The sequence below is a fragment of the Zalophus californianus genome, chromosome 3 (genome assembly GCF_009762305.2).
Source record: "Zalophus californianus isolate mZalCal1 chromosome 3, mZalCal1.pri.v2, whole genome shotgun sequence".
NCBI classification, from domain to species: Eukaryota; Metazoa; Chordata; class Mammalia; order Carnivora; family Otariidae; genus Zalophus; species Zalophus californianus.
The window spans coordinates 58,923,814-58,940,574 of NC_045597.1; the positions used below are offsets into that span (position 1 = coordinate 58,923,814).

At 38.0% G+C, this 16,761-nt stretch overlaps 1 protein-coding gene across 2 annotated transcripts in view; it reads left to right on the top strand.

The window, feature by feature from the left end:
- The window catches only part of CDADC1 (cytidine and dCMP deaminase domain containing 1), a 50,003-nt gene continuing 33,242 nt past the window's right edge, over positions 1-16,761 (top strand). For both annotated transcript variants that reach the window (XR_003519016.1, XM_027588625.1), the window contains exons 1-3: positions 1-187; positions 928-1,025; positions 7,825-7,899. Coding sequence is in view for 1 of the 2 variants with exons in the window: in XM_027588625.1 (XP_027444426.1) it covers positions 106-187; positions 928-1,025; positions 7,825-7,899 (255 nt within the window). In the remaining variant the exon portion in view is untranslated. The remainder of the gene's footprint in view (positions 188-927; positions 1,026-7,824; positions 7,900-16,761) is intronic.

The window sequence follows — 16,761 nt, forward strand, 5'->3', positions numbered from 1 at the left end:
GTTGCCGTATAGTTGCTGGGAGGAGGCGGGAGGTGGAGCCGCTGGGGCTAAGATCATGCCAGGCAGCGAGAGGTATTCTGGGCAGCAGAGGCCGCTAGGCTTGGGATGAAAGAAGCAGGGCAGATGCAAAATCTGGAGAGCGCGGGGGCCGGGCGGTCAGTCAGCACCCAGACTGGCAGCATGACTGGTGAGTGCCTCGGACCCTGCTGCTGCCATCCCAGCCTTTCGCTCTGCCCTGAGCCTCTGCCTCCGTGTAACTCCGCTTTCCCTGCTTACCCCTCTTCGCCCGCGCTTCTGCCCCGAGATGTCTCATTCCCGCCCTAGGCGCGTTCTCGCCTCGGTCACCAGGAACCCCTGGCTTGGCAACACCTGCTTTTGAAGTCGCGCTCATTCCCTTTTACCCCCCACCCCTACGCCCCCGCCCTTTACTTTTCCTCCCAGGACCTAGAGCTGGAATCTCAGGTATTGAGCCTGAAAATTCCGTGCTTTTGACTTGATTTCCGAATTAACCACACACGACGCTTTCCTGTATTTCAGCTGCCTTCCCCGCGAAGGTCACCGCACTGCCCTTCTTGCCACACCACAATTTAAAGAAAATCGTGCTCCACGATAACATCAGACGCAAGGACTTTTCATAACTTCCTTTGGATTATCCCATAGTTAAATGTATCAGTTGTACCATTTTTTTTTCCTTGTCATGTGATGGCTGGAGAAAGGGCCCAACTTTGAAAAGTGCCAGAGGAGGTCGCCGAAAGTGAGGTTGGAGCCAGGCTCCTGCCCTTTGATTCTCCCCTTGTCCTCTTACCTTTTTCTCTGTCTCCTACTAAAGCAGCTGAGTTAAGGCTGCAGCACCCAAGTGGCACTGAGCATGAGTTCCTATTTTCATCATTAGTAAAAATTTTAAAGTGTCTGCCCTCTCTTTTGTAGGTCAAATACCAAGGCTTTCTAAAGTCAACCTTTTCACTCTGCTCAGTCTCTGGATGGAGCTCTTCCCAGCAGTAAAAGCCCAAAGACAAAAATCTCAGGTATATTTTGTTTCCTTAGTTTTTCCCACTGAGCCGTGGTTTAAATTTGGTTTTTCCAGTTTCTGTCACATTAAAAGCAAACTCAAAAACCTTAAAATTTGCAAAATACTTCGGTGGTTTAGTGTGATATTTGTATCACATATATATATCACATAGCTGTAATAGCTCATCTTTCTAATCTAAAAATAGAATTGTTACTTTCTCAGACTGTGCATGTTTATCAGGTATTAATGGTATTTATCTGTTGGTTTGGACAATTAGATTGCATAATTTATCACCCAGTTGTATACTATTGATGTTTCATGTAAGTAGTTTTTCTCTTCTCCCACTGAACCGTAAATTACATAAAGATGGAGATCATGTCTTATTTTACCTTATTTTTATTAATGTGTCTTATTTTACCATGTCTTATTTATACCCCTTTAGCATCTACTCTTGGAATAGGTAATCTGTGAATGCTAATTGGTTTCTTGTTCCATGTAAATAGTCTCTTTTTTGGATCTAAAAGAGGTGATCAAAACAGGTTAGGAATATATAGAAAGAATAATCATGAAAGCCTACATCTTTACTTTCTCCAACCCTTGGGCAGCAAGGTGCTTACCTTCTCATCTTTTTCCTCCATGCTTGGAGTGGCATGGTGTTAGGTTCTCACCAGTTGGTTTGGTAGATTAGTAAGTTTAGAATGTTTTAGGGGGCCAAAGCCATATAGGGAGAAGAGTATTAAGTTGTTTAAGCATTTAAGACATTTTTTGAAGAAGAGAAAGGGGGAAAAATTACCCATGGCTTTTCACCATTCTAACAACATCACTTTTAACATTTTGGTACTTTCCTTCAGTCTTTTCTTAAGCACAGGATTTTTGCTTGTTTTTCTCTTACAAAATTGTGCTTGTATTCTGCATATGCTTATGGAAGTTTCCAACTTGCCAATAATTGTGCTGAAAGATTGCTTCACATTTTCTACAAAATTACTTTTTGTAAATCCTTAAACACAACTGTACTCTTATGAGGTCATTCATAACCAGTCTCTTTTTCTTTTTTCTTTTTGGCATCTTCGTTATGGTGGATAAGGTTGTGTGCTTGGCATTGGAGATACAAAAAGAGAGATTTGGTTCTTATTTTCTAAACGGAGACAAAAGTTAGGTATTTAAACAAGATGCAATAAGCAGAGATGCTACCAAGACTGAAGACTGCAAACCGGGTTCTGCATGGGGAAGTGAGGGAAGGATGCACAGGGGAGGCTCCGTTTGCACTGAGACATGAAGAATGAGTAGATATTTACCAAGCCAGGGGACTCCATATGGAAAAGCTTGAAGGAGTGAGAGAACTTGTGGTCCTCATGGGGGCGGGTGAAGTTGGGTGAAGGGAAGAGACTGAAGATGAGCTTGGAAAGATATACAGGAATCAGAAAATAAAAAATATTGTATGCCTTGCAAGAGAGTTTAGATTTTATAAGTAGGGACTACACTGATGAATTTTAACAGGGAATTAAGGAATTAACTTTTTAATAATTAGAACTTTATCTTTTTAAAGCACTTATAGGTTCACAGCAAAATTTCCGGGAAAGTACACAGATTTCCTGTATACTCCCTGCTCCCCCCTACATGAATAGTTTCCACCTCCACCATTAACCACATCCTCTCCAGAGTGGTACATTTGCTACCGTTGATGAACCTGCATTGACACATCATGATCACCCAAAGACTATAGTTTACATTATAGTTCAGTCTTGGTGCTGTACATACTGTGTACCTCAAATATATAATGACATGTATCCATCATTATGGTATCATACAGAATATTTTCATTGCCTAAAAATTCTCTGTGATTCACCTATTTGTTTTTCCCCCACCACCCCCAACCATGGCAACCACTGATTTTTTTTTTTTTTAACTGTCTCCATAATTTTGCCTTTCCCCAGCACATCATATAGTTGGAATCATACAGTAGTACGTAGCCTTTTAGGGTTGGTTTCTCTCACTTAGCAATATGCATTTAAGGTTCTTCCGTGTCCTTTCATGGCTTGATCACTCACTTCTTTTCAGTGCTGAGTAAGATCCATTGCCTGGATATACCACACATAGTTTATCCATTCACCTGCTGAATGATATCTTGGTTGCTCCCAAATTATTGCAATTATGAATGAAGCTGCTATAAATATCTGTATGCAGATTTTTGTGTGGACATGAGTTTTCAACTCCTTTGGGTAAATACCAAGGAGCATGATTGCTAGATTGTATGATGAAGAGTATGTTTAGTTTTGCGTGAAACTACCAAACTGTCTGTACCATTTTGCATTCCCACCAGCAATGAATGGAGTTCCTGTTGCTTCACACCCTCTCCAGTATTTGGTGTTGTCAGTGTTCTGGATTTGGGGCATTCTTATAGTCATGTAGTCGTATCTCGTTTTAATTTGCATTTCTCTCATGACATGTGCAGCATTTTTTCATATGCTAATTGGTCAATTGTATATCTTCTTTGGTCAGGTTTCTGTTAAGATCTTTGGCCCATATTTTAGTCAGGTTATTTTCTTATTGTTAAGTTTTAAGAGCTTTGTATATTTTGGATAACAGTCTTATATCAGATGTGTCTTTGCAAACATTTTCTCCCAGTCTGTTGCTTGTCTTCTCATTCTCTTGACAGTATCTTAGAGGAGAAGTTTTCCAATTTTAATAAAGTCCAGTTTATCACTGATTTCTTTCCTGGATCGTTCCTTTGTGTATCTAAAATGCCATCGCCATACCGAGTATTATCTAGGTTTTCTCCTATGTAATTTTTTGTGGAGTTTTTTAGTTTCACATTTTACATTTGGGTCTATGATTCATTTTGAGTTGATTTTTGTGAAGGGTGTAAAGTCTTTGTGTATATAGAGAATTCACTTTTCCTGATAAAATGATATCTCTTGGAGTAGTTTTCTTCTTCAGCTACTATGTGAAATATTTAATAAATAGTAAAACATTATTTAAAATGTTTTGCATTTTTACGTCCTGTTAATCACTCCCTCAACCCCCACCCTGGCTCCATATATTATTAATGACTTTGAGAAAGTCGTCATTTCCTTCATGATTTTGAAGTCTTTTATTCTTTCTGCCTCTTAGTAGCTTAATATTATTTTATGAAAGTGGAAGATTTTCCAAACTGTTTGGGTTTTTTGGTTTGTTTTTGTTTTTTTGCAGATAAAATTGTCTTGAAGAGACAGATTAGAAGCAAATGCTTAGAAATTTAAGACTTTTTATTTTTTTAGAAGATTTTATTTATTTATTAGAGAGAGAGTACACATGCACGTGACAGTGGGGATGGTGCATAGGGAGAGGGAGAGAGAGAATCTCAAGCAGACTCCCCACTGAGCATGGAGCCGGTCACATGACTCTACACAGGGTGGACGTGAGGCTCAATCTCACCTGCGATCATGATCCTGAGATTATGACCTCAGCTAAAATCAAGAGTCAGTTGTTTAATTGACTGAGCCACCCGGGTGCCCCGAGATTTAAGACTTTTTAAAAGCATATTTAAAAAGCTGGGCTTCTTAGAGATTGAGTACTAATTTTGAAGACACTTTTTTTTTAATATGAAGATTTGATCTCATTTTAATTCATATATATACACACTTATATATTTAGATATTTAAATGTGTGTGTATATATATGTGTATATATTTATATATCAAGAATAAATCCTCTGCTGATATTAAGTTCTTTTTCAACAGGGATGTGTATTAAATTAAATAAATTCAGTATTAATTACACATTATGTTCACAGGGTTGAGTAAGATCTTTTTCCTTTTAAGAGAAGAAAAATGTTCTTTAAGCTAAAATATTAAGTTTGTTTCACTTAAATTCTTTATTCTGCTTTTGCTATACAAAGTAAGTCACAGAAACTCTTAAGATGCAATTTGACATGTAATTATATCGGAAATACTGCCTTTGACACTTTACCAACCTTTTGTCTTAAAACATTTTTATTTGTTACCAAACTAATGTATGTCTATTATTTACAAAATGGACTGAAGAAAAAATTTTTTTTCACACTTTCACTATCTAGCGACTACTGACATTGTTGTACTGTTTCTCAATCTTTTCTCTCTCTCTCTCTCTGAGTTATTTGAGATCATTTACATCTGGATCTAGTCTTTTTCCCTTAACATAGGAAAAAGCTTATGCTGTAATATTATTATACACATTGGAGCAGCAACTTAGTCTAATGGTTTAAGAGTAGTCAGTGGTTTTGGAGTTAGCCTGCTTGGGTTCAAATCTGGACTCCACCTCTTACTGTTGTGTAATCTTGAGTAAGTTACTTTCCCTCTCTCAACTTCCTCATCCATAAAATGGAATGTTACTGGTACATACTACAGGAGGCTTTTATGAAAAGTGGTTGAGTTAGTATTTGTAAAGCTCTTAGATAGTGCCTGGCACAAACTATGTACTATATGTGTTTGTTATTATCATTTTAATGTTGGCATAACAGTCCATTGTATTGATGTACCATGTGTATTCCCTTAGCACTGGACGTTTAGATTGTCATTCATTTTACCAACCTCAGTGTATTTTATTTTATTTTATTTTTTAAGATTTTATTTATTCACTTGAGACACAGAGATACAGAGAGAGAGAGAGAGAGAGAGCATGAGCAGAGAGAGAGGCAGAGGGAGAGGGAGAAGCAGGCTCCCCACTGAGCCAGGAGCCTGATGTGGGGCTCGATCCCAGGACCCTGGGATCATGACCTGAGCCGAAGGCAGATACTTAACCATCTGAGCCACCCAGGCGCCCCCTCAGTGTATTTTAACTTACAACCACTTCTAAATATGACTGAGATCTGAGATTTTCTATGTTGTCAAATATTTACACTGTATGGATGCTCTTTGAAGATTGTTCAGCAAAGTTTACATTAAGTATAAAATCCAAGCATTTTTAAGAATCCAGCCCAAAACTAGATAAATGAGTGGGAGAGAAACTAATTGTTTATGAGACTTGGGAAAAGCACAGTTAACTAAAAGTTTCAGAATAGAAGTCGGCACTACTAAAAATGGCCATCGTTTTAAAATAATAATCTCTCCAGTGGTTCATAGTTTTTAGTTAAGTTAAACATATCAAAATTGCCTGAATGGTACTGTAGTATAAGAATTAGAATAAGTGTATTGTTGCCTCGTTTTTTACACATCATGTACTGTCCCTCTCTCCCAATTCTTCCCACTGTGTACTCACTGTACTTTTCCAGAACAGTAGCAGGGTAGCATAATGGTTAAGATGATGGACTTGGGGCTCAGGTCCTGGCTTTCCCATTGACTGCTATGCAGTTATTTAATCTCTCTCAGCCACAATGTCTTCATTTCTAAAATGGAAACGATAGGGGCTACTTTGTAAAGTTCTGAGGCTTAAATGAGATAGTTTCGAGCCTGGTGCTTGGGAAACACTCTTAGGTACTTTATTATTATCACTCATACCGTCCTCACCACCACTACTACCATCTCACTCGCACCATTCCACTACCAGCATCATCACTTCTTCCACTTCCTGTTCTGCTGGAATAGAAACGCGATTCCCAGGACATGGCTTTTCTTGTAAACTTTTTAGAGGTTGTTCCTTTTCTAGCATCCAGCATTTGTTTCATAATACTGAGAGTTCAATATTCACCAAGTTTACCATTCCCACTTTGGGGAAACTTTCTCCAGTTTATTACATAGCCCACCTACCTTGGGGCTCCCAGAAGCCTGCTGTATCATTCTGTCTTAATTATCTGCTCACTTCATAGTCATTTTCCTGTGTCATAAGCTCGATAAGGGCTGCATCCTGAGCAACTAGGTCTCTGGCTGGCACATGGCAAGCATTCAGTAAATATTTGTGGAATCAATAAATGAGGGAATCTTGCCCTGGTTCAAAACTTTCTACTTCAAGTTTTACTTTTAGAAGAGACTCGTGGACTTCCATGCGTTAGTGTCCTCTTGCTTCTGTAACAAATTACCATGAAGTCAGTGGCTTAAAGCACATATTATATGCAGTTATTGTCCTACAGTTCTGGAAGTCAGAACCCTGAAATGGGTCTCACTGGACTAAAATCAGAGTGTCAGCAGGGCTGTTTTCCTTCTGGAGCCTCGGGGCAGATTCCATTTCCTTGCCTTTTCCAGTTTCTCCAGGCTGCCCACTTGCCTTGGACAAGGCTCTTCCTCCATCTTTGGAGCCAGCAGTGGCAGACTGAGTCTCGTGTTGCATCACACTGGCACTGATTTGCCTCTCTTTCACTTATAAGGACCTTTGTAATTACATTGGGTCCATCTCAAGGTCAGATGATTAGCAGACTTAATTCCATTTACAATCTTGCCATAGTAACATAGTAACATAACAGTCTCCAGGGAGTGAGACAGGCAAGTCTTTAGGGGACCACTATTCTGCCTACCACAGTCCATATCTACAGATAGTTCCTTATCTTCCCAATTCCAGTTAATTTACCCCTACCCCCCTTTAGCCCTTTTTAGCTATGGCCACACTCTGGACTGCTCCTTAAAACTGCCCAACTCCAAAATCTTAAACTACAGAATTTTATTTTCTGACCACAACTTTCAGTCCTTTTGTATTTTGCAAATGTATGTAGGGGCCTGATTTTGCAAAAGTATGTAGGGGCCTTATTTACTAACTTAAATAGTCTGAACTTGAGCCAGAACAAAGCGTGAAGTCAATGCAGACTTTCATCAGGAAAAAAAAAATGAATGATCCAAAACCAAGAAAACCAGCCTTCAAATAGGAAATATTGAGTTAATTCTATGTTTTGTGCACTAATCTTTTTTTCCCCTTAATCCGCTTTTAATTAGGAAAAGGAAGAGGGAAAGCATGGACCCTTAGGAGATAATGAAGAGATGGCCAGGACATCTACTGACAAAAAACAGGTGAATTTTTATGATTTTTAAAAAGTCGTGTTTGTAATAACAAAGCAAAATCAATGGTATAAAGTAGACTAAAAGTCCTTCTTATACTCAAGTTTCCCATTTCCACTTCCAAGGCAGGTTCTTATATACCCTTCCTATCCTTCTAAAAGTTTTCTATGTATTTACAAGACTATACATGTCTCTCCTCTAAAAAACAAAACAAACCCAGATTATTTTATAATATGCTCCTACATCTTTTTTTTTTAACTTTCAGAGTTAACTCTTGATACATTTCCATATTAGTTTGCATAAATGTGTTGAAAAACACTCTTACACGGTTCTCTCACTCCAGCACATCCTGCTGGTTTGAAGAATGCAAGGCCCTAACTGTTCTTCATCTAGGCCATTTCTCAGAGTTGTGTTTGCAGCAAGCAACCTTGAGGGTTGAGCTAATGTCTCCCTCTGGGACAGAAAGGAGGTTTGCTTACTGTCTATGATAAAACAGCAATCCCCAGGCTTGGTGTTCCTTTCCTATAACACAACCCGCTTCCTGTTCAGGAATCCATCTGGGCCATCTGCATGACACCCGTGGTACTTGTGGGCAAGGGAAACATCACAAACATGGTACTCATACTGCTTGCCGGGCTGTGAATGATCAAGTAGTCTCTGAGCCCAGAGGTTCATGTGTTCTGTCAGCATCCATGGAACCGTAGCAGGCTAATTTACTAGCTTGTAAGAAGGGTAAAATCAAACCCAGACCTGATAAGATGAACTTTGTTCTTTTTAATATTGCACAGTATTTCCTTGTTATTTTAATCTTTTGAGTTTTCCAGAGAGATTCTGATTTATTGGGTGTCTAGTGGAGACAAAACATGTATATTTTGAAAAAAGTTACCTTCGTGATTCTGATGTGCATTCCTGGAGATCTCCTGATAAGTTCTGAGAGTGAGTCTCTAAAATGCCCAACAAGAATATAGAAATAATTTGTCTCCGAATATTTAGATGTTTTTAATTCTAGGAAAGGCGAAGGCAAAAAAATAGTGACTCACCACTTAATATACTAATTTGTTTACCAAAACGCAGACTGTCCTCTTTTGCTTACATTTTACTGTAAATCCCTGTGACTAAGATAATACAGAGGGCTTTCTAAGATGTTAGTGAAGTGAAGCAGTCGGGATCCAGAACAGTGATTCACTAAAAAGATTTAGTCTCTTGGGAGTTGCAGTCAGTGGAAGTGCAAAATGGAATGCAACTTAGGCTTTTTTATTTGCTTTGTTTTAAGTTTGGGATGGAAAAATCTTTGTCTCAAACTTGACATTTTGGCCTTAGCTAAAAACAAATGAAAGATAAAAGATATTTTCTGAGGTGAAGAGGACTCTAGACAAAAAAGTGATAAATTAAAGTTGGCCTAAAAGGTTGTTTGTTTTTTGTTGTTGTTTGTTTGTTTTGTCTCTGCGCCTGTGCTGAGGGGCAAGGGAGGGGTAAAAGATTGTTCTGATAATAAATTGATGAGTATGCTTCCCGCTTATTAGGAATAGTTTTGGGTCTTCGGAGGTTTTTTTAGGAATAGTTTTTTTTTTTTTAATTTTATTTATTTATTTGACAGAGAGAGGGCACAAGCAGGGGAAGCTGCAGAGGGAGAGGGAGAAGCAGACTCCCTCCTGAGTGGGGAGCCCAAGGTGGGACTTGATCCTAGGCCCCCGGGATCATGACCTCAGCCAAGGGCAGATTCTTAACCCACTGAGCCACCAGGCACCCTAGGAATAGTTTTTTTTTTTTTAAGTCTTTTGTGGAGGGCACCTGGGTGGCTCAGATGGTTAGGCGTCTGCCTTCAGCTCAGGTCATGATCCCAGAATCCTGGGATCGAGTCCCGCATCGGTCTCCTTGCTCGGCAGGGAGCCTGCTTCTCCCTCTCCCTCTGCCTGCCACTCCCCTTGCTTGTGCTCTCTCACTCTCTCTGTCAAGTAAATAAATAAAATCTTAAAAAAAAAAAATTAAGGGGCGCCTGGGTGACTCAGTCGTTAAGCGTCTGCCTTGGGCTCAGGTCATGATCCCAGGGTCCTGGGATGGAGCCCCGCATCGGGCTCCCTGCTCAGCGGGAAGCCTGCTTCTCCCTCTCCCACTCCCCCTGCTTGTGTTCCCTCTCTCACTGTGTCTCTCTCTGTCAAATAAATAAATAAAATCTTTAAAAAAATAAAAATTAAAAAAAAGTCTTTTGTGGCCACAGTTTCTGGCTTTATTTCTGTCTGCTTAACTACTGAGAAAACCTAAAGCTAAAATCATTTAATTGCAGCCATTTTCATTTGTCACAATTGGTTCATTTTATTTTATTATTTTATTTTACTTTTTTTTAAAGATTTTATTTATTTATTTGAGAGAGAGAGAATGAAATAGAGAGAGAGAGCATGAGAGGGTCAGAGGGAGAAGCAGACTCCCTGCTCAGCAGGGAGCCCAATGCGGGACTCAATCCCGGGACTCCAGGATCATGACCTAAGCTGCAGTCGCTTAACCATCTGAGCCACCCAGGTGCCCCTATTTTACTTTACTTTTAAACATTTTATTTTTTTAAAGTAATGTCTACACCCAACGTGGGGCTTGAATCCACAACCCCAAGATCAAGAGTTGCATGCTCCACCAAACGAGCCAGCCAGGTGCCCCACAATTGGTTCATTTTAATAAAATGAGCTCTAGCATGCTGGGATCTCTTGATAAGGCATGATCAATTCTTTTCCAAAGTTATAATTTAAAAAGAAAAACTCACTGGAACTATTTAGAAGTAAATACTAACATATACTTTGTATTTGGGGAACATAAAACTCTTAAGAAATTTTGGGATGGGAAGGGGAAAGGGCTTATAAATTCACGGTAAATTTAAAGCTTGTTTTAAAAGCCAATATAGATCTTTCATGTTTTAGATATATTTTTGGAAGTATAGTTTGTAAAGGAAAGATTTTTTGTATTCCTTTTAAATGTCCTTCTAGTTTAGGAAATGGTTGGTTAACTCAGAAAAGGAATTCTATAAAATTTTCTCTATTCTGTCGTTTTAGGCATTTTACAAAATATCATTCTCCATAGTTGCAAACATTTATACTTGTAACTGAAACTGAAACTTGACTGTTCTAGTTAATAAAGCTCTGTTCTGATCTTTAAAATAATTTCAAGATGTGTCCTATTGGGGATAACTATAGAATAAAATCCCTTTGAAAGGGAGTAGGGAATAACAGGTACCCTATTCTCAGCCCAAGTTCCCCACATACTGTAACAATGAGTCCCAAACCCAAAGATTGGGTTTACATTCCTTACCTCAGAGCCCTTTCCTATGAAAACGGCATAAACTACGTTGTGCCTTACATAGAACTGATTTTTAACTATCTATTTTATCTGATACTAATATTGTCACACCAACTTTTTCGATTAGTATCTGTGTAAGTTAGGACACTTTAGGTTTAAAGTAACACCTCTTTAGAATCCCAGCCCATCCCCAGTCTCCAGGGCTTAGAAGCAGAGTCAGCCCAGTCCCCTACCTGTGGGTGGGATACTGCTGAGGTAGCTCAGGCTTACTGCTCTGGCTTTGAGTTCTCTTCATTTTTAACACCTGAGCAGATGTCTTCTTTTGAGCTTGACTATGCATTTAAAACTTTTTTATTTTTTGTAAATCTATATATTTGTGGGAGGTGGGACCTACCTACGTTAGTCTAGACTGCCATAGTGCGAAAAATTGGGAGAGCCAATTTTTAGAAGTTGAGAATTATCTTTATTTAGTCAGTATTTAAAATATTTTAAAATTTAAGATGACCTCTGCTTTAGTTCTGCCTTTTACCATCTGTGGGGTCTTTCAGAAGGTCACATGATCTCTTTGGACTTCCCTTATCCATGTATAAAACCAGAGGATTTTCTACCTCTTTCATTATTACCACGTAGAAGCTTAATACTAAATAGTTACAGACTGGATGCTGTAAGAAACAAGTCAAATCAACTTGGTTCTCGCCCTTTCCTAGGTTAAAGTGTATTTATTTTTCAGTCAGACAAATTAATGGATAATTAAATGCTTCACTGTTCAGTTAAGAATGCCTAGATTTAGAAAATTTCTGGTATAAAGCCAACATTAAACTTTCAGAAAAGTTTTTGGACTTAATGAGAAATGTGCTTTTGTTCAAACTATGTTCAGATAACTATATAAAATTTTTCATTTTATTAATAAATCAAGTATAATCTATGATATAAATCATTAGATATGTTAAAAAACAAAGTTCAACTGAGTAAATTTAAAGATCTGATTGCTTTATTCAAAGATTCATAAATCAGGCAGCATCCCATCTAGAAAATAGAGAGGAGCTCTGAATCACTGCAAAAAAGGGAGACTTCTATAGGCAGAAGGGGTGGGAAAAGGAAGTGTCTAGCAAAAAGTGGATTGTTTCAGGCAAGGTTACCTTCCTTTGTGGGACTGCAGGAGTTTATCAGGTGGGTTGCCTCACTAACTGACTAGGAAATTCCAGTCTGACTGGTTAAGATTATATTCCTGGGAGAGGCCAAAACCTCAGTCAGGTTAGGCATTAAGTCTCAGTCTGATGATGTGGGCTTAGCATGAGTGATTCCATATGAGGCCTGTTGTCAGTTGCCCTGACCCCTATGCCTGAGAGATGTGATCAAAACTTAAGGCATTAGCCCCACCCCTGGCTGTTGCTCTGAAAATTCTTACAGTTTTGCTGATCCTCTGTGGTGGTATTCACAGGTCATGAGTTTTGGTTTTGTTTTTGGTGTTTTTTTCCTGAATCTTTGTGGTATTCACAGACCATGACTTCAGGTTCACATTTTTAAAACCGGTCATTCTCTTCATTCCTTTTCTGATGTTCCAGTCTTAGGGAGATGATTTGTTTGGTGGTTAGTGGCGGCAAACACACATTTAAAGCTGTATTTGAGAGAATACAGCATGCCAGAGAGACCACTAGGATTATTACAAGCAGGGTAATCCCCAATATCTAGAGTGCATTTGGAGCTGTGGTCCCAACACCCAAACCAATCAAAATTAAATAAGTTAAAGGAGACCCTGCTGAAGGAGTCACTTTCTTGAGCCAAGTTGCTCGTTCAGTGGTTTTATAGTTGAGTTTCAACTTTCCCACAAGCGTTAATCCATGTGCAGCAAGTGGTGTTGGTCACAGCACAGACATCTCCTTGTTCAGCCAAAAAATAATCAAGGGCCATCCTGTTACAGAGAAAACTTTGGTTAGAGGGTCTGAGGATTTTGTTGGGCAGCTGTTTTTTTAAGCAGCAGATTCTGTAGTATTTTAAAGAGGTAAGGAGAGTTTCCTGATCATAGCCTTATTCATACTCACTCCTAACCAGGGAAGGGAGCTAATTTTCTGAGTCTGTGGCTCAGAACTGGAAAGGTGACAGCCATGGAAGCCAGTACAATTTCAGAGTCTGTAGACTGTACATGCAGTTTTTATTCTGGTTACTCTTGCCTCATGTCCCTCTCTTTGTGCAGAGCTTAGATGCAAGTTTCCCTGGGTTTGGGGTTAATGAGACAGGGTTTGTTCCGGAGAAACTGAGGCACTGGAAATCAGGGAGAAGTTTGTGATAGGCAGAACTGCAGAATCACCAGCATCGAGGCAGGTCCAACAGTTGTTTGGAAGTTGGATTTAACCCCTTTGTAATGGCCTGAGATACCATTATCTTTCAAGACCAGAGCAAGGCAAAATGTGGACCAAATCATAAAGACCTTCATGCTGTAAGAATTAGGAAAAAGGATGGTCAGAGAGGGAAGAAGGAATGGAAAGAAATGTTCTTGATCCCACATCTTGGGAGAGAGAGCAGTGTACCTCAGTGTTGGCTCCTCTTCTTAGTGAATTGGATTTTGAGGCCTCCAGCTTTGTCAGAAATATTGAAAAGTTTTAAAACACTTGGTCAAATAGGATCATGGGTCACTGTCAAACGATACTTAGTTATCTACTTTAACCATAGTGACAAAGACTTCAAAGGCAAATACAGAAAGTTAAATCGTTGTAAAAAAAAATTAGCTCTTTTAATAGCGAAGAATCCTTTTTGTTAAGTAATCAAAGACCTGATGAAGACAACATGAAACACATAAGATTATTTTGAGAAGACACAAAATCTTTGTTTTATGAGCAGATTACTTAAAAGGTAAAGAAAAACCTTTTACAATCTCTTATCAAGAACAGACCAGTAGTCCAAGAAAACTTTGTCCTTTTAACAGAGAGAAAACTAAATTTTAATTTTGTGCCAGCTTACTTTTGATATTAAAATACATTGATTTAAAAAAATCCTTAATTTAATTTATTTTAATCTTAGCCAGCTTGATCATGCACAATATTCCTTTCCAAAGACTCCTTTTCCACAAATCTTCTACAACCCTTTTAGTAGCCCTTCAGATTTTGTCCTATGTCTTTCCTCTTTCCCATTCTGAAATAACCAATCTCACTTTAGGACAAAATTACTTTCTTTTTCCTCAACAAAAAAAAAAAATGCATTCCTAATTCCTAATGCCTTCTTTTACTGAAATACACATCCTACTCTCCTTGCATATGGAGGGTTTTTTTTTTTTAGTAGCTTTAATTAAATATATTAGAATGTTTAACCCTTAAAAACCTTAATTTCTAATAAAAATAAAGAAGTAAACATTTGTGAATTATCTTTTACATTAGCTTTCTGTGACTTGGCAAATTTATAAATCTTATTTCTAGAAATATATGCCTTCTCATAGTAAATTTTTCATGGTAGCAAAAAACATGTTTAATAACAAACCCTAAAATTTTTAGTTCCTCTGTAAAAGGAAGCCAAAAAGTAGATAAACCTATGTTCAGTAATTACTGTTTCAGTCTTTTATGTTATTGGAAATAATCTAGATATTCAGTGACTATCCATCATTTAATTTAACTTAGCAAAACTTTAAGGTTTCAGGTTACCAATAAGATTTGGGGAAATTATTTAAAAAGTTTGCCTAAAAACTTTTATCTCACATTTATTTAGTTCACTTATTTTGAACAATTATATTTAGATTGCTTATGAAATTTCATCATTCCAAGTTATTTTTCTACCTGTCAGATTTTGTAACAGAGATAACATGAACTTTTTTTGACTAGTAAAGCCAGGTAGAATAAAATTGTATGCCTGCATTACATTCAGTGTTGATAACTCTAAAGGCATGTCTATTTTAATTAAACCAACAAGCTTAAATTAGCCTTAATACTGAATATTTTTCCAGATCATGTGAACCTGAAACGCATTTGGGTTAGTTTCTATTATATTTTGGAGAATTTTATGAATAATCCATTTAAGTGCTTAATTTTCTTTAAGCCAATTAAATGGAGCTTTTTTACAAATTAATTTTGGCAATACTATCCAGAGGTAGAAAATACCACACATCTACAACACATTTACATAGATGCATATAAACATATAGGGAGATGCAAACGGAGACCTTAGAGCTTTCATTTGAAGATTTTAGCCATGAAAAGAAATCAATTAATAAAAATAAAAATAAAATTTTAGCCATGAGATGGGTATGATAATGCAAAACTCACTGGTTTATGAAAGAACAGTTGGAATAAGTTAGATTTACCTGTTCAGATGGTTAAGGCTTTTTCTATAATATTTGTGGAGAAGACATTTAAGATTTGTATTTGTCCTTGACAAGCATTTTATGAAAGCTGTGAACTAAATTTTGGGCAAGGGAGCTTCTGTAGCAGTTTGTATTTATAAAAAGGCCCCCCACCCCACCCCCCCACCGAACCCTGCCACACACAGTTTTTTTTCTTCAGTCTTAGGAATTGGGAATGGTTTAGATTAGAGTTCCTGGGGAAGACCTGGTAAAACATGTACATCTCAAAGGCACAGGGAGAGAACATTAAGTTCCTCCAAAACTACTTATAAGCCTTTTGAGATAAATATGGGAGGTTTGGGGATTGGTAAAAAGAATAGGTGGACTTTGAATTGTTTCTAGAGCGGCATTTCTGGTTTTGCAAAGATCTGTAAGATAAGAACAGTTGCTTTTAATTTCTCAAGGAATTGGATTGTAACTTAAATGACATCATAGGTTGGTCCCCCCATCCAACTACATTATCTTCAATTTGCTTTTTTATATATCAAGGAAAATATTTCCAACTAAGATAGAAATCAAAAGACTTCTGTGTTCCAGATTTAGAGCTGCTTATCGTTATAATGTTTTAGTAAATCCTTCCACAAAAGTGTGAGAAGGTTTTTTTCTTTCCATCTAGGTTCATAGTTTTTATTTTAGCTTAGGGGAGGATGCCTAAGAAAAACTCCGATCAGGCTTTGAATATCATCTTTTAATCTGGCCAACTTCTGACCACAGGACAAACTACTTAAAAAAAATCCTTTTAAATATCGTGTCAATTCTCAGCTGAGACAAACAGTATATATTCCTGGCAGTATTAAATAACTCCTTGAACTCAAAGGCATCCCCAAAGAGGGTTCAAAAGATCTTTTCTCTCTCTCTGTCTCTACCAGTTACTGTAGACAGATATCCAGAGAGCTGACTCTGGTAAGAGTTCTCTCCCTTAGCCGGCTTCAGCCAGTTTTTCCTAGGATCCCGTCTGCAGACTCCTGGTGAGGTGTAAAATAGGGTATAGCTTTGGTATCTACTAAAATTTGGCAAGGATTTCCATTCATTTTAATTTTAGTTTCCCTTGGCCATTTAAGGGAATAAGGTAGCAATTTACCTGACACTCCCTCGGAGCCCTGTCAGCCCTCCTTCAAGGCTGGATATGGGGTGTCTATAAGGCCACTAACTTGGTGGACTTTTGTTTATGGTTTTGTAGTCTCCTCAGAGTGGAAAGATTCAGACAGGGGATTACTGGAATGAATCTTCAATTAAAGGAGGCTAGAAGATAATGGTGGGAGTTA